Source organism: Carcharhinus amblyrhynchos, chromosome 26 (assembly GCF_965287045.1).
Source record: "Carcharhinus amblyrhynchos chromosome 26, sCarAmb.v2.hapA, whole genome shotgun sequence".
Taxonomy (NCBI): domain Eukaryota; kingdom Metazoa; phylum Chordata; class Chondrichthyes; order Carcharhiniformes; family Carcharhinidae; genus Carcharhinus; species Carcharhinus amblyrhynchos.
Window position 1 is genome coordinate 17,591,105 of NC_137349.1, and position 22,532 is coordinate 17,613,636.

The window sequence follows — 22,532 nt, forward strand, 5'->3', positions numbered from 1 at the left end:
GTAGATCAGCCATGATCTTATTGAATGGCGGGGCAGGCTCGAAGGGCTAGATGGCCTACTCCTGCTCCTATTTCTTATGTTCTTATGTTAAGACCAGGAAGAAAAGAACCAATGTGGGAAATGATAAACAGACCATGACAGGAAGGGACAGAGAGTACAAAGCTAAGAGTAGATCGATAGATAAACCTAGATCCTATAAAAATAATAAAAGAACAAAACTAAAGGTACTGTATCTAAAAGCACATAGATATTAAAAACAAACGAGATGAACTATTCGTGCAATTGAAAGTTTGTATGATCTGAAAACCATTACAGAAACAGGGCTACAGGGTGACAGAGATTAGGATCTGAATATTGAAGGATATGTGACAGTTAGGAAGACAGAAAATTAGGAATTGGTGAAAGGGTGGCTCTGTAAGTTAATGTATTAGATGTCGTGTATTAAGTAAATTAGGCGTTTGAGGATAGTGTGGGAAAGTGCAGCTGGGATAGAAGGTCAGCTTTGATCGTACTAACTGATGGAGCAGGCTCGATGGGCTGAATGGCCTCCACTTATTTCTTATGTTATATCCAGAATGGCAATCAGGAGGCTAAAGAGTATGAAATGTAATGACTAAACAAAGTTAAACTAAATATCATCGCGCCAAGTTGAGATTTCGCAGAGGAAAATACTATAATCAGTAATAGCAAACTAATGCGAAGGAAATAAAACCATCATCAGGCAGCTTTCCGCCATTTTATATTCCACTTGCCTACGTCCTGCTCCACTGGAAGGCACAACCACGCATGCGCCCTTAGGCGTTGTGCTAGCGCAAATGCGCATGCGTAGATGGGTCTGTCGTGAGTGACTGTGGTGTTGACGTCACAAGTTATGCAGGAGCGGGTATGGCGTCACATTACAGCGCGACCGGAAACAACGTAACAAAGCGGCGCGAGCGAGGGGCTGGCTGACAGGCCGGGACCGAGCGATGGATGATGAGGAGGAAACTTACCGACTATGGAAGATCCGCAAAACTATCATGCAGGTGGGCCAGAGGGAAAGAGCGCGGCCCGGAGATCTTAAAGCAAGCTCAGTGTGAGCAGGGGGAGGAAGACGAGTGATGGGGTGTTACCACTACTGGGTAACTGTCTGGGTCTGTGCTCGTTGGAGTTTAGGAGGATGGTAAGGAGGGGTGGAATCTTATTAAAACTTACAGGATACTGCGAGGCCTAGATAGAGTGGTCATGGAGCGGATGCTTCTGTTAGTAGGAAAGACTAGAACCAGAGGGCACAACCTCAGGCTAAAGGAATGATCCTTTAAAACAGAGATGAGAAGAAATTTCATCAGCCAGAGAGTGGTGAATCTCATAGAATCATAGAAACCCTACAGTGCAGAAAGAGGCCATTTGGCCCATCGAGCCTGCACTGACCACAATCCCACCCAGGCCCTGCTCCCTTATCCCTATATATTTACCCTTTAATCCCTCTAAACTACGCAAGTCAGGACACTAAGGGGCAATTTTAGCATAGCCAATCAACCTAACTCGCACATCTTTGGACTGTGGGAGGAAACCAGAGCACCTGGAGGAAACCCACGCAGACATGAGGAGAATGTCTGTGTGGAGTTTGCACAATGACCCCAGCTGGGAATCAAACCCAGGACCCTGGAGGTGTGACTCAACAGTGCTAACCACTGTGCTACTATGCCGCCCAATCTGTGGAACTCTTTGCCATAGAAGGCTGTGGAGGCCGGGTCATTGAGTGTCTTCAAGACAGAAAAAGATAGGTTTTTGATTGATAAAGGGTCAAGGGTTCGGGGGAAAAGGCAGGAGAATGGGGATGAGAATCATATCAGCCATGGTTGAATGGTGGAGCAGACCCGATGGGCCGAGTGGCCTAATTCTGCTCTTGTGTCTTATGGTCATTAAATTAAAATTTATATTAATATCACAAGTAGGTTTACATTAACACTGCAGTGAAGTTCTATGAAAATCCCCTTGTTGCCACACTCTGGCGCCTATTTGGGTACACCTGAAGGATAATTTAGCATGGCCAATGACCACTACCCACACCTCCTACTGTTTACTCTCCTATCTTCTTCTTTCCGTCCCCCCAACTTGCCCCATCTCCTATCTTCTCTTCCTCCCCCACCCCTTTGGCCACTTCAATCTCCCCCTCTGCCCTGTCACAGGCACCCCCCACCCTGTTGCCCCTGACAATTACTCACTTTCACCCTTCACAGCCACCCCTTTCTCCTGCCTTTGTCCCTCATAAGAACATAAGAAATAGGAGCAGGAGTAGGCCATCTAGCCCTTCGAGCCTGCCCCGCCATTCAGTAAGATCATGGCTGATCTGTCGTGGCTCGGTTCCACTTTCCCGCCCTCTCCCCATAACCCTTAATCCCCTTGCCTATCAAAAACCCATCAACCCGCGTCTTAAATATATTTAGCGAGGCAGCCTCCACCACTTCAACGGGCAGAGAATTCCAGAGATTCACCACCCTTTGAGTGAAAAAGTTCCTCCTCAACTCCGTTCTAAACTGTCCCCCCTTTATCTTGAGGCTGTGCCCTCTAGTCCTACTGTCCTTTCTGAGCGGGAAGAGCCTCTCCACCTCTATCCTATCCATCCTATTCATCATCTTATATGTCTCAATGAGATCTCCCCTCATTCTTCTAAACTCTAACGAGTACAAGCCTAGTTTATTCAGCCTCTCCTCATAGTTGAACCCCCTCAACTCCGGTATCAGCCTAGCAAACCTCCTCTGCACTCCCTCCAAGGCCAAAATATCCTTGCGTAAGTGCGGCGACCAAAACTGCACACAGTACTCCAGCTGCGGCCTCACCAGTGCCCTGTACAATTGCAGCCCGTGCCCTTTTTCCTATCTCCAGCTAAGTAAAGAGATCATTAGTGTGCTTGTACTGTAAGTGCAGTCCCACCAATACTTTGTGCATCTGTAGAAAGACCTCTAATTTTAGACTCCTTCTCAAAGGCCTATATTCCATTTGTCTTCCTAGTTGCTTGCGAACATCTTGTATTTCACATTCATGGTCTGCCAAATCTCTACTGCAGCATTCTGCCCCCTCTGTCCATTTAAATAATCTGCTTTTCTATTCCTCCTGCCTCTTATCTTGCACTTTCCTACATTATATGCTCATCTACCAATCTTTTACCTACCTTGTGACCCCATCTACAGACTTTGTCCTCCTCACAACTTGTTTTTCTGCTTATTTTTGTATTATCAATAAATTTGGTTACAACACTGTCTAGCCCTTCTTCCAAGACATGGCAATAGCTTGTCAGTAGTTGGGGTTTTGATTCCTGTGGCACTTCTACTAGTTTTCCAACCTGCAAATAACTCATTTGTCCTGACTCTGCTTATAAATAAACTCAGTTTTGACCACTTTAAATTTCTATATGTGTTAGCTGGAATGCTAACTATCAGACAACTGACTCAAGTGAAGTTGGGTCCTCTAGAAAAGATGATCTCAACTTCCTACCAGCATTATATCAGCTCCAGAATCAATCTGCATATATATGCAACTGCTTTGCACTAAAGCTGCTGTTGGACTCTGAATTTATGTGGAAACTATCAGAAATAAAAGTTTCTACATTCTTTCATTGGCTATGCCTGCTGTGGTTTTAGATTGATCATGGGACAAATACAAATGTATCTCAAGGGAAAGGTTCTTAAAAGGAATTCTTATGCTTCTGTAATTCACAGCTTTGCCACGATCGTGGATATTTAGTGACACAAGATGAATTGGATCAGACATTGGAAGAATTTAGAGGTCAATTTGGTGACAAGCCAAGCGAAGGGCGGCCACGACGTTCAGACCTGACTGTGCTCGTTGCTCATAACGATGACCCCACTGACCAGATGTTTGTTTTCTTTCCAGGTACACCAACTGAATTATTTAGGGTTTATCTTTTTCTCTCGGTTTTGGGATTGAATGAATTGTAATCCTGCCAGTCAGCACTATTGTCATCAGTCTGGGGAACGGGGACAGACAGCACTGTTGACCATAAGCCGATGCAGATGTTAGTTTATAGTTACGCAGCCAGGATTGAATGCGAGAAGGGATATCTGCATGAATGTGATACCTTCATTGTATAGAGAGAGATTACTAGCAAGAGTTCACACCTAGGGCAGAACATGGTGAAGAACGCTCACTCCTAGTTTCCGAAAGGCCTGCCAAGCCACATTCTGACAGATCTGCCAGTCAGTCGAAGGCCAACTGCACCACTGGTGTGGTCATGGCTGCTGTTGGAAGAATCGGCACTGGAGTCCCAGGATCGCTGAGCGACCTAGGGCGCAGTTAAGTAATTGCGAGGGAAGGCTGGCTGGGTGAGAATTTCAGTTTGGCAGTTGTTGGGGAGGGGTGTCACCATCAAGAGCAAGGGGTTGGTTGTTAGCAGGGTACCACCCCCACTGCCACAACATATGTCCACGTAGTTACCTTGGTGCAATTATCACCCTTAAGGAAAAAAAATCATAAATTGTCTTTTGTTTGCCAGTCATACTGTGTGCTATGCCTTGATAAAATAGATGAATAACAACCCAAATTGTTGCTTTTGAAACAAGTGAACTGTCTGGACATGTTTGAGACTGATACAAAATTATTCCTTTGTTATCAGAGGAACCAAAAGTTGGAATCAAAACCATTAAAATGTACTGTCAACGCATGCAGGAAGAAAATATTACCAGAGCCATCATTGTGGTACAACAGGGGATGACACCATCAGCAAAACAGGTAAAAGTGGAAATTTAATTAGCCTTTTGCTATTAATGATTTTCTTTCTGTGGGCTCGGGTGGAGGCAGTGGTGTGATGGCATTGTCAGCTAGCAATCCAGTGACTCAGGGTAGTGCTCTGGATATCTGGGTTCAAATCCCACCATAGCGAATGGTGAAATCTAAATCCAATAAGAATCTGCAATTAAAAGTTTAATGATTATTTCATAACCCTAACCCATTTGGTTCACTGATATCCTTTATGAAGAAATATGCCACCCTTACCTAGTCTGATCTATATGTGACTTCAGTGATGCCCTCTGAAATGGCCCAGCAAAGCGCTCAGTTCAAGGCTGGTCAGGGATGGGTAATAAATACACTGAAGTAATTTTTTAAAAGCTGGAAATTTATAATTAACAGATCTTCAAATGGGATGGTGAAAAATAAAACAAATCTTCCAGGTGTGCTGATGGTAGTTTGTTGCAGTGCACTGAATCAGAATTGCTATGGTGTAGCCTGGAGCTACGGATAGTGATCTCTGTCACTCTTGCTGCTTGCCTTTGGCATGTTAGAATGTTTTGCAAGTTGCTACTCTTGGGCTACTCTTAGTTTATTTATCAGTCATAAGTAGGCTTACATTAACACTACAATAAAATTACTGTGAAAATCCCCTAGGTGCCACACTCAGGTGTCTGTTCAGATCCACTGAGGAAGAATTTGGCATAGCCAGTTCACCTAATCTGCACATCTTTGGACTATGGGAGGAAACCAGAGCACCTGGAGGAAACCCATGCAGGCATGGGGAGAACATGCAAACGCCACACAGACAGTGACCCAAGCCAGGAATCAAACCCAGGTGTCTAGTGCTATGGGGCAACAGTGCTAACCACCATGCTACCTTACCACCCCCAAACCTGAAGCACAGTAGGCCATTCAACCCTTTTAGCCTACTCTGCCATTCATTATGATCATGGCTGATCATATTCAATATCCTGACTTTCCACCCACCCACCACCACCACCTTCCTCCCATATCCCCTGCTCCCTAGAGCTATATCTAGTTTCTTCTTGAAATCAGACAATGTTTTGGCCTCCACTACCTTCTGTGGTAGTGAATTCTGAAAAATAAAACAAATCTTCCAGGTGTGCTGATGGTAGTTTGTTGCAGTGCACTGAATCAGAATTGCTATGGTGTAGCCTGGAGCTACGGAAATTTCTCTTCGCCTCAGTTCTGAAAGGTTTACCCCTTATCCTCAAGCTATGACCCCTAGTTCTGCTCTCCCCCACCTTGGGAACATTCTTTATGAACCTATCCTGTGTAACCCTGTTAAAATTTTATAAGTTTCTAATATAATCCTAACCAGTTTAGTCTCTCCTCATATGACAGACCTGCCGACCCAGGAATCAGCCTGGTAAACCTTTGCTCTACTCTCTCAATAGCAAGGACACCTTTCCTCAGATAAGGACACCAAAACTGCACACAATACTCCAAGTATGGCCTCATCACCGCCCTATATAATGTCAGTAAAACATCCCTATACTCAAATCCTCTCGCTATGACGGCCAGCATCCCATTCGCCTTCCTGACCACCTGCTGCACCTGCAGGCTGGGTTTTTGCGACTCATGCACAAGGACCCCGAGGTCCCTCTGCACCATCGCATGCTGCAGTTTTTCGCCACGTAAGTAATAATCCTTCCTACCATTATTCCTACCAAAGTGGACAACCTCACATTTGCCAACATTAAATTCCATTTGTCAGTTCCTGGCCCATTCGCCCAGCCTATCGAGATCCTTCTGCAGACTCTCCACACCCTCTGTACAATTTGCCGTTCCACCAATCTTGGTGTCATCAGCAAATTTCGACACCATACACTCGGTTCCCTCCTCCCGATCATCTATATAAATGGTGAATAGCTGAGGCCCCAGCACCGACCCCTGGGGCACTCCACTAGTCACCAACCTCCAATCCAAATAGCACCCATTGACCCCCACTCTCTGCCTCCTATTTGACAGCCAGTCCTCTATCCACACTCACACCCTACCCCCAACTCCATGCCCCCTGACCTTCTGTAATAACCTCTTGTGAGGCACTTTGTCAAACGCCTTCTGAAAATCAAGAAAGACCACATCCACCGGCTCTCCTCTATCCACCGCCCTAGACGCATCCTCATAGAACTCCAATAAATTCGGGAATTTATTAACACTTTGGGAAATTATTAAAAAGCAAGAGGAGGTGCTTACCACAGGAAAGGACTTTTCCTGTCTTCTGAGGATGGATGGCCTGCTTCTACTTTGTGGAGTAGTGTATAATACCAAAACATTAAATGAAGTGAGATGCATGACCTGAAGATTATATCAGAATGTTCTTGATAGCAAAATATAATGTGAGCAAAATATTTTAACTTTGTAAATCTTAATATTTCTATTTGATTTCTTATTTTTATCCAGTCTCTTGTTGACATGGCTCCTAAGTATATCCTTGAACAGTTCCTGCAGCAGGAGCTCCTAATTAATATTACAGAACATGAGGTGAGTTTGGAAAAGCCTTTCTGTGAGTTTGAAGAGTAAAGACGCCATAAGCAGTGTTGGGCAACAGAGGTGTACATGCATTGAGAGGTTTAACCTAACTGTATCTAGTTTCATTTTTAAAAATGCAGTAAGACCCATTTAATCAAGTCAATTCCAGTTCATTATCCCTTTAAGATGTGTGTGATGGGTCCTAATGTAACCTTTGAAAGGCAGAACCAAGCAAATGCAAATCAAGGGTATTTAGTTTCTCGCAACCAAAAATTTGCTACTTGCCCAGCAGAATGCTGTTTTTTAAATAAAGTCAGAAAACGTTGAAAGCCTTTGTATTGTCTTCAAATGCTCTACACAAGTTCTACAGGGTGGCACAGTGGTTAGCACTGCTGCTTCACAGCACCAGGTACCCAGGTTCATTTCCCGGCTTGGGTGTCTGTCTGTGTGGAGTTTACACATTCTCCCCATGTTTGGGTTTCCTCCAGATGCTCCGGTTTCCTACCACAGTCTAAAGATGTGCGCGCTAGGTGGATTGGCCATGTGAAATTGCCCCTTAGTATCAGGGGGACTAGCTAGGGTAAATGTGTAGAGTTGTGAGGACAGGGCCTGTGTGGGAATGTGGTCAGTGCAGACTCGATGGGCCAAATGGCTTCCTTCTGCACTGTAGGATTCTATGAAATATTGTACAAACCAGGTGCATAAGTCTTATGCAAATAGAATAAGTTTTATTGTTTCAGTCACATTTTTACTTGCGCTGATTTTTTTTTAAGAAATAAGAATTCTTGGTGCTATGTAGTACTTTAGTAATGAAAGTACTGGCCTAGCACGAAGTTCTGAAACTGGGAGAAATGCTGGTCCAATACCATTGAATTTTGGTGAACCTTTCACTAAAGTCAAAATGTCTCTCAACAAGAGAGGTTCTTCTGATGCATCCAGTTCCCAGTAAGATTGTGAGAACCATACCCAATTGATTGGCTATAATACAAATGCCCTAGAGTGCATGAAAGTGAAAACCTTTTGGTTACCTGAAACAATTTTACTAGTAAGAAGTCTCTCAACACCAGGTTAAAGTCCAACAGGTTTATTTGGCAGCACAAGCTTTTGGAGCATTGCCCCTTCATCAGATGAGTGGGAGTTGTTCACAAGCAGGGCATATATTGGCACAAACTCAATTTACAAGGCCTTTTCACCGCACAGGACCTTCAACTGATGCTATACACTAGATACATGGATGACATTTTCTTCCTTTGGTCTTACGGCAAACAATCATTGAAACAACTATATGATGACATCAACAAGTGTCATCCCACCATCAGACTCACCATGGACTACTCTCTGGAATCGGTTGCGTTCTTGGACGTACGCATCTCCATCAAGGACTTTACTGTACCGCAAGCCCATGAATAACCTCATAATGCTCCACTTCTCCAGCTTCCATCCTAAACACGTTAAAGAAGCCATCCTCTAGGACAAGCCCTAGGATACACAGGATTTGCTCAGATGAGGAGGATTACAATAGACACCTACAGATGCTGAAAGACGCCCTCATAAGAACAAAATGTGGCGCTTGGCTCATCGATCGACAGTTCTGATGTGCCACAGTGGAAAACTGCACCGACCTCCTCAGAAGACAAATACGGGACACGGCAGACAGAGTACCCTTTTTCATCCAGAATTTCCCCGGAGCAGAGAAGCTACGGCATCTTCTCCAGAGCCTTCAACATGTCATCAATGAAGATGAACATTTCGCCAAGGCCATCCCCACAGCCCCATTTCTTGCCTTCAAACAACCGCACAACCTCAAACAGACCGTTGTCCGCAGCAAACTACCCAGCCTTCAGGAGAACAGGACCACAACACCACACGACCATGCTACAGCAACCTCTAGAAGACATGCTGGATTATCGACATGGATGCCATCATGTCACGTGAGAACACCATCCACCAGGTACACAGTACATATTTTTGTGGCTTGGCCAATGTTGTCTACCTGATACGCTGCAGGAAAAGATGTCCCGAGGCATGGTACATTGGGGAGACCTTGCAGACACTACGACAACAAATGAATGAACACCGCTTGACGAACACCGCTTGACAATCACCACTCCAGGCAGGAGTGTTCCCTTCCAGTCGGGGAACATTTCAGCAGTGATGGGCATTCAGCCTCTGATCTTCAGGTAAGCATTCTCCTAGGTGGCTTCACGACAAAACAGAATCGCTGAGTAGAAACTGATAGCCAAGTTCCGCATACATAAGGATGGCCTCAACTGGATCTTGGCCTGGGCTCGCAAAATCTCACTAACTGCCCTGGCTGGAGACAATGCACACCTCTTTAACTTGTGCTTGACCCTCTCCACTCTCATTGACTGTTTCTTTAAGACTTCATTATCTGTAAAGACTCACATTCCAACCATTATCTTGTAAATTGAGTTTGTGTCTATATATGCCCTGATTGTGAATAGAACTCCCACTCACCTGATGAAGGGGCAATGCTCCGAAAACTTGTGCTGCCACATAAGCCTGTTGGACTTTAACCTGGTGTTGAGACTTCTTACTGTGCTTACCCCAGTCCAATGCCGACATCTCCACATCACAATTTTACAACACAGAAAATAGTGAGATGATCTCATAAAAAGGGAGGAAAGACAGTTTGGAGTAAACATGTCAATTCTAATTTGGGTTATATTTATATAAGCTGAGCGTTTTAAATGTTTGAGTTTTAAAAAAAGTAAATTTAGAGATGTGAAATTGCAATAGTTATTCACTCCCCCAGCCATGACCAAATGAACTTGTATGGAATGTAGTTTAAGTAACTAGTCTTTCTATTGATATAATTAGGTATCCATTGGAAATTTAGTTTTAAAGAAATGGGAACAGAATATGTAAACTATGCTGTCAGGCTTCCTCCAGCAAACCCTGTTTCTGTAAATGAATTTAATCCAATTATGTACATTAGCTTGTTCCAGAGCACATCGTCATGACCAAGGAGGAAGTCACAGAGCTGCTGGCACGATAGTATCCTTTCCTGATATGTTATATTAAACAAATATTTCTAATGTTTCAATTGATGGTAAATCTGTTTTTTCTGTGCTGTATTAAAATTGCCTTTCTATAAGCTATACCAACAGTGTGAGAAACAAAGCAACTTGAGATTTGAACTTTAGCACAATACAGTGACTGAGGTTTGATTCTTATTCTGTTTGCACTTACAGGATGTTTAAAAGTCTCATTTGCATACAGGTTTACTGTGTAAAGTTGGTCTTTGTGCTGCCCTTTCATAACCTCTGACGTGCTACTGTTTCTTATTTTCCCTCTTGTAGCACCCCAGTGATCCCAGACTACATATTGAGCACTGTTCCTAGAACTTCTAAGCAGGAACTTGTGGTAAATCCTGCTTTCCCACAATCCAAGAGACACACTGTGCCCCCTCTCCTCGGAACATTTCACCAGAGCGTGGTGCTTCTCTTTAAAGCAAGGCTAAGACTTTGAACTTACCATGTGAAGTGGATTTTGAAACCGGAGCATTTTCAATACTTATTTTCTCTCCGTCCTTCCCCTTCGAAAGTGTAGACCCCTGATTGGCGGATGTTTTGATGCAATCCTTTCTGCTATCTTGATCAAGTGCCTTTTATTCTTGTCAAGTGATGTCAGTCTTGAGCAGAAGCACTGACTGGATAAATGGTCACACCAGGACAAGGCAGTTATTGATTTCACTTCCAATCTTAATCATTGAATAGTGGGTCAAGACTGAGCAATTTTCCCATTCCTAACTCAACTAAACTCAGGTCAGTTCTTGCACTGCTGCTCCCTTAGCAAAAATCAAATTGTGGATCACATTTTCTTCTGTGTGCTCAATTACATCTCTGTCCTATCTTTCCCATCTCTGCTCCCCTTGAACAGTAAGCAGCTCCACATTTTAAATACAGTCCTCACTTTAACTTGCCTTGCTTTAGTCATTTTTGATTTAACGTTGTATTTTTAATGGGGTTGGTATTTGCATTTCGCACTGTGGATATGCATTAACGTTGTTTTGCACTTGCTGTCATGTAGGGTCACATGACCCCAATCGACACCATTTTGGAGTGGCCTTTAACCCTCCTGTGCCCCAGCTTGTGGCTTACCTCTTGGACCCTACAGCTGCTCTCAGTCTGTAGGTTGCTTCCTGCACCTTGTTGTTCTATCTCCTGTATCTTCATTTATGGTGAAGTTTGGGAGAGGGAAGCAGGAGGCTCCCCACTGACTGGGAAGGTTAGGGAGCATGATCAGCATAGGGCTGGGCAGAGGTGAAGAGCAAGAGGCAAATAGGAACAGTCAGCATAATCTTATTTTTGTAAAGGAATTTGGTTATGTGTAGTATTAAATAAACTTGCAGGGTTCGTGTTTTATTTTCTCTAGGGCAGGTCCTACTAAACCTTTTGCATTAGTTGTAATGGGAAAATCTGATTCGCTAAACATTTCATTTAAAGTTGTACCACTGCTGAAACCTTGATCTGTGATTTGTGACTCAATCGCCTTCGCCACAATTCCTACTGGCTTCACAAATTGCGGTTTGATCAAAGTTCTGTTATCTACATCCTGTACTACATTAAGATCTGCCACCAAGCACCCCTGTCCTCATCATTAGCTCCCCATCTCCCCGTAGACTGATTTCAGAATCTTTGGAGTCGCTTGCGAGCGTGGTACCTCACCACATGTCTCTGCACACTTCATGCGATCCAAGACACAATCTCCATTGCTCCAACTGACTTGCTTTGCACCCCAATCCTGCCATTGCATCTTCAGCTGCCTCAACCTTGTGCTTTGTGAGCATTTTTAAGTCCCTTGCCTGCTACCATTCTCCTGTTTCAAAAGCCTTTTTGAAACCTAACACTTGGATTTTTGTCTTGCCACAATCCTGGCTTTTTTTCCACCACTACACTTTCTTTCCTTTCTTTATAAATTCACTTTAATGAAGCATTTTGGGACATGTTATTGCATTACAGATGCTTTAAGATTGCAAGTTAGAGCTTGGATGAATTTGCTAAACTGGCAGCGTACCTTGTTGCCTACAGACAAAACTTTCCTTTAGTTTTTGGAGGAATGAAAAACGTGTTAGCAGAAATGCTCCATCCAAACCCAACTTTTAGTATCTGCTGTAATGGACATAGTTACTCTCTGAGATAACTTAATATCAGCTTTCCTGGTAGTTCTGTAGAAATGATGAGACATTATGCTCAGGGTAAGGCAATTAGCTTCAAATTAAGTTAATTTCCTGATTATGCTATAGCTGAGAGTGTTGTTATTTTACATTTTTTAACATGACAGGGAATATTATTATAATGCAATGGAAGTTTGCCTGTTGGTTCAAAAAAAATTGCTGAATATCTGCATTTTGCTAAGCTATTATATGCCTTAAGTATGCTTACCAGTAAATTAAAGGAGAGCCAATTGCCAAGAATACAAGCAGGTGATCCTGTGGCACGATACTTTGGATTGAAGAGAGGACAGGTTTGTTGCAATACGTTGTACGATTCTTGAATCAACACGTCTATCATTGCTATTGGTATGAGACATTCGAGTGGAACTCTTTTTCTGTTATAGGTGGTTAAGATTATAAGACCTAGTGAGACTGCAGGAAGGTACATCACCTACAGACTTGTACAGTGAAATATACTGTAAGTATCCTTGAACAATATTTGACATATGTCCCTATTTTACGTCTTGTGCTGGTTGCTCCCTATATACCACAGGTATTTGTAATCGTGGAAAAAAGCCAGTGGAAATAAAGATTACAAAACTATATTCTATCCGTCTCAAAAGCAGCCCATTCCTCATCAAAAATCAGTCTATCTCGGTCTTGAATATATTCAATATTGGAACATTCGCAGCTCTCTGGGGCAGTGAATTCTAAGGATTTACAATCCTCTGAGTAAAGACATTTCCCCTTCTCTCAATCTTAAATGGTCAACCCCTTTATCTGAGTTTATCCACTCCTGCACTTGTTCTAGATTCCTTAGCTAGTGGAAAAACCTCTTGTCTAACTTGTCCAAACTCCTTTATTATGTTGTATGTTGGAAAAGATTAATTCTCATTCTTCTAAACTCCCAAAAAGTATAGGCCCGATTTACTCAGCTTCCCAACATGAGACAATCCCCCTCGTTCCAGGAACCAAGTCAGGGAGTCTTTTCTGTACCACCTCCAAAGTAAATCTAAAGTTTAAAGTTTATTTAATAATGTCACGTGCAATAAAGTTACTGTGACAATCCCCTAGTCGCCGCACTCCGGTGCCTGTTCGGGTACACTGAGGGAGAATTTAGCATGGTCAATGCACCTAACCAGCATGTCTTTCGGAATGTGGGAGGAAACCAGAGCACCCGAAGAAAACCCACGGAGACACAGGGAGAACATGAAAACTCCTCAAAGACAATAACCCAAGCTAGAAATCAAACTCGGGTCCCTGGTGCTGTGAAGCAGCAGTGCTAACCACTGTTCCACCATGCTGACCTTAGATCAGAGACAGTACAGTTGCGTGGTCTCACCAAAACCTCTACAATTGTAGCAGGACTTCCTTATTCTTCTACTCCAATTCCCATACAATAAAGTCCACTGTCACTTGTCTGCCTTAATACTGTCTTTACATGCAAAATTAGGAACACTTGTGTATAAAGTAAATTGAAAGCCTGTAAAATTGTCCTGTGATCTAAATCTTCCACTCAATGGCACTTGTGTGTGGCATGTTTTATCATATAGCGGGGTTGACCGAAATGTTGCAATTCTAGACGTTAACTAGATGTTCCTCTCATGCTCCATCCACATAAAAGCCTACTTCTGTAAGCGATTGTTCACACCCTTGAAATTGGACTGTATTTACACAAGTAATGTCCAGTAATGCATCATTGTTTACAAGTCAGTCAAAACCTTATTACTATATCCATTTTGATAGTGTTGACACCAGTCTTTGCATAACTGCCCAGACTTTGGATAATAGAAAAGCAAGAGTTTCACCAGGCTTAGGTTCATCATTGATAATCTGAACCAAACTTCTAAAACTAACAGGTAAATAGAAATGCTTCAGAACTTCAAACTTGCCGTCTTCATGGATGCTTCCCTTTAATAGAAGAGTAAAGATGAAGTAGTCCCTGTGCTAAATGGATGCATAAATGTTCCCACAGTTGATTTAGTCTGATCCTAATTTTGGAATTCATCTTGCTTCATTCAATCAGATTCAGCTGTAACATCAGAAAGTCTAGACACAATCTATTGATTCAAGGGGGTATGAAATATATTTACCTCCTTTTGGAATGCTGAAAAGTTGACTTTTAATTGAATGTAATTTTACACATGTATCCATTAATTGCTTCTAAGTAACTATAGAATTTTCTCCTACAATGCAAAAGGAAGCCGTTTGGCCCATCGAGTCTGTACCGACCACCATCCCTATTCCCATAATCCTATGTATTTATCCCAGCTAGTCCCCCTGACACCTAGATGGATTGGCCATGCTAAATTGCCCCTAACTCATGCCTCTTTTGACTAAAATTAAAGTGAGTTTAAATTCGGATGTCAAATGTAAAGGAAAGGCAACTCAGTAACCTTTCTCTTTTTTTTATTTCTTTAGATATGAAAATTACAATGATCGAAGAAAACCAAGCTTCAAGCTTTTGCTGCTTTTTTTTTTACTGATTCTGAACTGGGGCAAAGGGTGGTCCTTTCAGTTCACTTAGCCAGTTTTTTTTTAAATAAACTATTTATAAATCTCTAAGTCTCATTTTTTGCCTAAGTGTTAGAATTTTTGTTGATCAGTACTTACTGAGCAGCAGAAACCTGCTACCCGCGCACACGTTTTTGCTCTTCCCTAATTAGAAGGGGTTTGAGACATTGATTCAGAATAGATTGTTTCCGAGTTGGAAACTAGGGCCAACAACTTACAGTGGTCATTAAGAGAATGAGGGGACAAATTGGGAAAAGTTTCTTTGTACAAAGTTGTAGCGGGGAATGGTTTGTACTGAAACTAGCTGAAGCAAAGTGAATATTGAAATACAACTTTTATTTATAATAGAGAATTGACATGCTTCATTGGAGCATAATCAGACAAACTTTCAGAGCTTGGGACCTAGATTGCTGAAGGCACATAAAGGAGTGGAGGATTGTACAAGAGGCTGGAGTTGGAATGCATAGTTCTTGAAGGGCTATGGAGATGAAACAATTTGATTCAAATACTTTGCAGCAATACAGGGCAATGGTGAAGGGTAAGGGTAATAGGATTAGTTTTGGATTACTATTGCAAAGAACTAATACCAAATGGCCTGCTGTCCTTTAAATATCTTTGGTGAAATAGGAAGTCTAACTTATTTTTGATTAATGCAGCACCATGCAGGAAGCAGTAGCTAGTACCCTTTGGGAGTTGTACAGCTTTCAAATTTAGTTGTATTTTGGATACATGTCTTGGGATTATTACAACACAAAAGGAGTCCAGTCACCTACTTGAGGCCATGCTAATTTACATTTCAGGCCTATGATCTTTCATCAGAAAAATATACAAAAGCACCAGCACTGTCAGATTAAATATTTTAACGCTGATATTTGATTTATAAGTATCTGAGTGAAGCACAAACACAAGCATGGACATGTTTGGGGAGAGAACATAAGAAATAGGAGCAGGAGTAGGCCATCTAGCCCTTTGAGCCTGCCCCGCCATTCAATAAGATCATGGCTGATCTGTCGTGGCTCAGTTCCACATTCCCGCCCTCTCCCCAAAACCCTTAATCCCCTCTCTTATCAAAAACCCATCAACCCGCTTCTTAAAAATATTTAGCGAGGTAGCCTCCACCACTTCAACAGGCAGAGAATTCCAGAGATTCACCACCCTTTGAGTGAAGAAATTCTTCCTCAACTCCATTCTAAACCGCACCCCCCTTTATCTTGAGGCTGTGCCCCCTAGTCCTACTGTCCTCTCTGAGCAGGAAGAGTCTCTCCACCTCTATCCTATCCATCCCATTCATCATCTTATATGTCTCAATGAGATCTCCCCTCATTCTTCTAAACTCTAATGAGTACAAGCCTAGTTTATTCAGCCTCTCCTCATAGCTCAACCCCCTCAACTCCGGCATCAGCCTAGTAAACCTCTGCACTCCCTCCGAGGCCAAAATATCCTTGCGTAAGTACGGCGCCCAAAACTGCACACAGTACTCCAGCTGCGGCCTCACCAATGTCCTATACAGCCGCAGCAAGACCTCCCTACTTTTATATTCAATCCCCCTCGCTATGAAGGCCAGCATCCCATTCGCCTTCCTGACCACCTGCTGCACCTGCAAGCTGGGTTTTTGCGACTCATGCACAAGGACCCCGAGGTCCCTCTGCACCGTCGCCTGCTGCAGTTTTTCGCCACGTAAGTAATAATCCTTCCTACCATTATTCCTACCAAAGTGGACCACCTCGCACTTGCCAACATTAAATTCCATTTGCCATTTCCTGGCCCATTCGCCCAGCCTATCTAGATCCTTCTGTAGACTCTCCACACCCTCCGCACAATTTGCCTTTCCACCAATCTTGGTGTCATCAGCAAATTTCGACACCATACACTCGGTTCCCTCCTCCAGATCATCTATATAAATGGTAAATAGCTGAGGCCCCAGCACTGACCCCTGGGGCACTCCACTAGTCACCAACCTCCAATCCAAATAGCACCCATTGACCCCCACTCTCTGCCTCCTATTTGACAACCAATCCTCTATCCACGCTAACACCCTATCCCCAACTCCATGCCCCCTGACCTTCTGCAATAACCTCTTGTGAGGTACCTTGTCAAACGCCTTCTGACACATCCACCGCCCTAGACACATCCTCATAGAACACCAGTAAATTTGTCAGACATGACTTCCTTTTAACGAAACCGTGCTGCATCTGCTCTATCAAGCAATTTCCCTCAAGATGCCTCGCTATTTCCTCCTTGATGATGGATTCTAACATTTTACCTACAACAGACGTTAAACTAACCGGCCTATAATTCCCTGCCTTTTGCCTGGCACCCTTTTTAAACAACCGCGTAACATTAGCCGTTTTCCAATCTTCCGGCACTTCCCCGGAATCCAGCGACGTCTGGAAAATAACCACCAAGGCATCCACTGTCACCTCCGCCATTTCTTTCAGAACCCTCGGATGCATTCCATCTGGTCCTGGGGACTTGTCCACAATCAGTCCCTCCAGTCTGTCGAGCACCGCCTCTCTAGTAACAGTAATGTCATTGAGACCCTCCAGTCCTACCACCTTTCCATCTCTAACATCCGGCAAATTATTCACGTCCTCCTCCGTGAAGACTGACACAAAAAAGTTATTCAAGACCTCAGCCATATCCCCATCCCCTACCACTAAGTCCCCCTTCTCATCCTCTAAGGGTCCAACGTTCACCCTAACCAGCCTCTTTTTGGTGGGAAGAGCTATAAATCACTCTTCAGGTATGCAAGTTGCTGACCATGGATCTACATTAACCTTGCTCTCATCTTCGTTGTTGAGTACCTTTATCCCATTTGAAAGACTGTTTAAAATGATCTGCCTTTGTCTATCTTGCTCTTTTTCCATTGATCTTCCTCATCAGACTTTCAAAATCATGGTTTGTTACGTGTTGTAACTTTGGCTGACTCTCCCTGATCTTGATCAGAGTTCTTTTAATCTCAGATTTTATTAGCATCTCTTCATATGTAGTGACTTGTCCAAGAAATCTGAATTATTCACTGTGGCCTCTGTTCTTCACTGATTATCCAACACTCACTTCTGTATGTCAGAATTGAAGTGATGCATTCCAGGATTTTCAGTTTTGTATCCACGCCAAATCTGAAGCTTTTTTTGTTTTTGTTTTCATTCCAATTCAATCAAATCAAGTCCAATTCAGAGTCTCAACAAGTTGAGACATTCTCGATCCAAGCTGACAAGACAGGTTTCTCACCTTGATCTACATGATCCAAACTGACTGGAGTAAGTATAGCTCCTCCTCCAAGGCTTACCTCATTTGCATCTTAGCCAAAAAGCCAAGATGCTGCTTTTAAAAATTGCTTCAAATGAAGCTAAAATGTAACCTAATGACTTGAACCAAACACAGCATGTCGATATTACACTTGATCTTAGCCAAAAGGCCGAAGCTGATCATAACTTTTTCAGCTTTTGAAATACATCTCCATAGTTTGGCATGGCTCCTGTTCTGCCCAAGACCACAAGGAACTATAAAAGGTTGTGAATGTAGCCCAATCCATCATTCAAACTAACCTCCCATCCATTGACTCTGTCTATACTTCCCACTGCCTTGGCAAAGCAGCCAGTATAAGTAAGGACCCCACACACCCCAGACATTCTCTCGTCCACTTTCTTCCTTCAGGAGAAAGATACATAAGTCTGAGGTCATGTACCAACTGACTTGAGCACAGCTTCTTGCCTGTTGCTGTCAGACTTTTGCATAGACTTACCTTGCATTAAGTTCATCTTTCTCTACACCCTAGCTATGACTATAACACTATATTCTGCACTCTCATCTCCTCTATGCACGGTATGCTTTGTATAGCGCGCAAGAAACAATACACTGTATATTAATACATGTGACAATAATAAAGTCATACAGACTCAAAACATTAACTCTTGTTTCCCAGACCTGCAGAGTTTTTTCAGCATTTTTATTGCTTTCCTTCCTATCTTTGTGTCATCAACAAATTTAGCAACCATATGTTTGTTCCCATCATCTAAGTCACTAATATAGATTGTAAAAAGTTGAGGCCTAAACACTCAACCCTGTGGCACTCCACCCAGTATATTTTGCCAACTCGAGAATGGCCCATTTATGAACAAATCTTTTATCTAACGGAATCTGTTATCCCTTACACCATTTGTAACAACATTTGTCTACCCCTTTTATCGTTTCAATCTTCACTGTGAGCTGACATTCTGGTGTGATTTTCTTGTTGGACGCTACCAGGCATTTTGTTTCCTTACAAATTATGTTCACTCTTATTCTCACATTCCAAATCAGAACCTTGCAGCATCATTTGAGAGTCAGTGATAAGAACAGTGACACATTGACCCAGAATGGACCTCAATCTTTCCAAGAATATTTTGCTATACAAGCTAAGTAAATCTGGAGGGAAAATACACCTGTCTGATTCAAGTATTCTCAATTTTGTTGTGTGTTCTCAATAAAGATTTCTTATCATTCTTAAAATCTTTGCCATTCGGGTCAAGAGTATTTCACACCAGTTTGCCATGTTTCACCCTATCAAATGCCTCACCCTCATCAATAAAACGGATGAACATTTTTTTTTTCATCTCTTTGGCTCTTTCTAGTCATATGCGAACCATGAATGTAACATTTCTTATTCCTTTATCTTCTATAAATCCACAATGAAAAGCTTAAATTTCTAGTTTTATCATGTTTCAGCCCCTATTAATCAGTACTCGAGGAAGGATCTTGGTGATGTGACTGATAGTGGAGTTCATGTTCAGTTGCTCCAGGCTCTTTAGGAAGTGCAATAGATATATAATTACTCTTAAACCTGCTGAGATTTATCCTATTTTGTAAACTCCATTAGAGATGAGAGCCAGTTTGTCCATTCCAAAAGTCTTTTGAACTTTTAATTTGTTTGGTGACTTCTTCATCTGGGTCTTACATTGTGCTATTTATTTCTCTGGCACAGTGGTTAGCACTGTTGCCTCACAGTGCTAGGGACCCGGGTTCAATTCCTGCCTTGGGTCACTGTCTGTGCGGAGTCTGCACGTTCTCCCCATGTCTGTATGGGTTTCCTCCGGATGCTTCAGTTTCCTTCCACAGTCCAAAAGATGTACTGGTTAGGTGCATTGGCCATGCTAAATTCTCCCTCAATGTACCTGAAGAGGCACCGGAGTGAGGTGACGGAGATTTTCACACTAACTTCACTGCAGCATTAATGTAAACCTACTTGCGACATCAATAAATGAAGTTTAAAAACTTTACATCTTGGTACCATATACATACTACTTGCCTCAGGTGCTATGTCCTCAGAGCACTATTGATGGTACTACTTGGTGAGTCCACCAGAGGGCATGTTAGAGCAGTTCTGCAGGCTGTCCTTGTAACAGCATTACCACAACTAGCAAGTGAGTAATGTTACCAAACGGATTCTTCAGATGATACAATATTTTTTTTAGTGGTTTAACGCAGTTTTTCAGGTTTCAGTAGCATTAATATAGTGACCAGGAGGTTTTGATTATTGACGAGTCCTTAAAATAAAGGCAACAGCAAGAATCAAATATCTGAAAATTGCCAATTGTGGGCAACCTGCAGCCTGAGGATCACATGCAGCCCATCGGGATTCTGAGTGTGGTCCCTTTTTTTTTTGACCCTTTTCTACACACAGGGCGACCAAGGGGGTCGTCTAGCCCGACTGTCTGCCTCTCTCAGGCAGCTATATTCACGACCGGAGAAGCAACATGTGAAGGTACTGTTGAGACTTTCCATACCCATTGGACACCGTAGGGACTAGGGTGTATTATCAACCCCTTTAATCACATTAAGGGTTTAATGTTTTATATTTCCTAACTGCTTTGTCTTGTGGGCGGTTCCCTCCTTTTTGGGGGCTTCCTTCCCTGCTTAGACCCTGAGTTTGTTTAGTTTATTTGGTGTCACATTCCATTGGTTTCCATCTGTGTAGTTGTTTCCTACCTGTTTGACTGAAGTGATACGCACAAGGGCGAGTGAAGTGAGGTGTGTGCTGATCGCTCACAACACTGACTGTGAGAGCCGTGCGCTCCTTCCTCAACCAATCAAAGTGTAAATATTTATTTTGTTCTTACCATTTGAAGTTGATGACAATTCTATTAATGTATGAATGATTAAGCATTTTCTATAATTTGTTATGAAATATTCGGTGTGTATTAAATATATTCAACCTTATTCAATAATTAGTGAACAAGCCCAATTTCAATCTTGCAGCCAATTCTTGCGGCCAATTGACCTGAAAGAAGTCCGAGCCTGCAGCCCAGTCACTAGCCTAGGTTGCCCATAGCAGATATTACCCATACATTTGATTAAAATCAGATAATTAAAATGCTCCTATCTGGGTTTGGACAGGCATTTGAACTGAAATGTTCAAAAACAACAACTTATATTGATATGTGGTCTTTAAATCCCAAGGCACTTCACGTTATAGGAGCTTTATAAAACACAGTTTGACACCAAGCCAAATAAGGAGATAATAGGTCAGATCACCACATGCTGGGTCAAAGGGGTATCATAAGACATACAAGCAAAAATAGGCCATTCAGCCTGTCCAGTCTGCTCTGCCATTCAATGAAATCATGATTGATCTGATGTGATAATCCTCAACTCCACTTTCCCGCCTTATCCTCATAACCCCTGATTCCCCTCCTGATTAAAAATCTGTCTATCTCAGCCTTGAACATTTGATTTGATTATTGTCACATATTAGTATACAGTGAAAAGTGTTCTTGTGCTCTGTACAGGCAAGCATACAGTTCATAGAGAAGGGAAAGAGAGAGTGCAGAATGTAGTGTTGTAGTCATAGCTAGGGTGTAGAAAAAGATCAACTTAGTGTGAGGTAGGTCCATTCAAAAGTCTGATGGCAGCAGGGAAGAAGCTGTTCTTGAGTCGGTTGGTGTGTGACCTCAGATCTTTGTACCTTTTTCCCCACAGAAGAAGTTGGAAGAGAAAATGTCTGAGGTGTATGGAGCCCTTAGTTATGCTGGCTGCTTTTCCGAGGCACGTGGGATCCTCAATTATGCTGGTTGCTTTTCCGAAGCAGAGGGAAGTGTAGAAAAATTCAATGGATGCAAGGCTGGTTTGCGTGATGGACTGGGCTTCGTTCACAACTCTTTGTAGTTTCTTGTGGTCTTGGGCAGAGCAGGCGCCATACTAAGCTGTGATACAACCAGAAAGAATGCTTTCTACAGTGTATCTGTAAAGGTTGGTGAGAGCTGTAGTGGACATGCCAAATTTCTTTAGTCTTCTGAGAAAGTGGGGGCATTGGTGGGCTTTCTTAACTATAGTGTCGGCATGAGGGGGGCAGGACAGGTTGTTAACATTTTTAATGGGTAGATTTTAAGAAGCGCCTCAATGAAGGAAAGCAAGGTAGAGAGGTGTATAGGTATAAGGAGGGTAATCCAGAGCTTGTTCATCATGATTGATGTTTGGGAAGGAATGTTAGAACTATCAGTCATGGGAACCTAACATCTAATTCTAAAATGACCCTGAAGGAGACTCGCGTTGAAAGAAAGCATTTACATAGCATCTTTAATGATTTCAGGATGCGCCAACGCACTTTGCAGCCAATGAAGTACTTCTGAAGTCA

At 42.6% G+C, this 22,532-nt stretch overlaps 1 protein-coding gene across 2 annotated transcripts; it reads left to right on the plus strand.

The window, feature by feature from the left end:
- The first annotated feature begins 905 nt into the window (after positions 1-905).
- LOC145358742 (DNA-directed RNA polymerases I, II, and III subunit RPABC1) lies at positions 906-14,966 on the plus strand. 2 transcript variants are annotated; one of them, XM_080212998.1, is made up of 8 exons: positions 906-1,025; positions 3,702-3,876; positions 4,616-4,731; positions 7,159-7,239; positions 10,187-10,245; positions 12,639-12,717; positions 12,811-12,884; positions 14,828-14,966. In XM_080212998.1, exons 1-7 carry the CDS (start codon positions 969-971, stop codon positions 12,874-12,876), a joined length of 633 nt encoding a protein of 210 aa, XP_080069124.1. In that variant the 5' UTR covers positions 906-968; the 3' UTR covers positions 12,877-12,884; positions 14,828-14,966. The 2 variants fall into 2 exon arrangements, with proteins under 2 accessions (XP_080069124.1, XP_080069125.1); XM_080212999.1 differs by lacking the exon at positions 14,828-14,966 and adding an exon at positions 14,433-14,508.
- Positions 14,967-22,532: the final 7,566 nt, after the last annotated feature.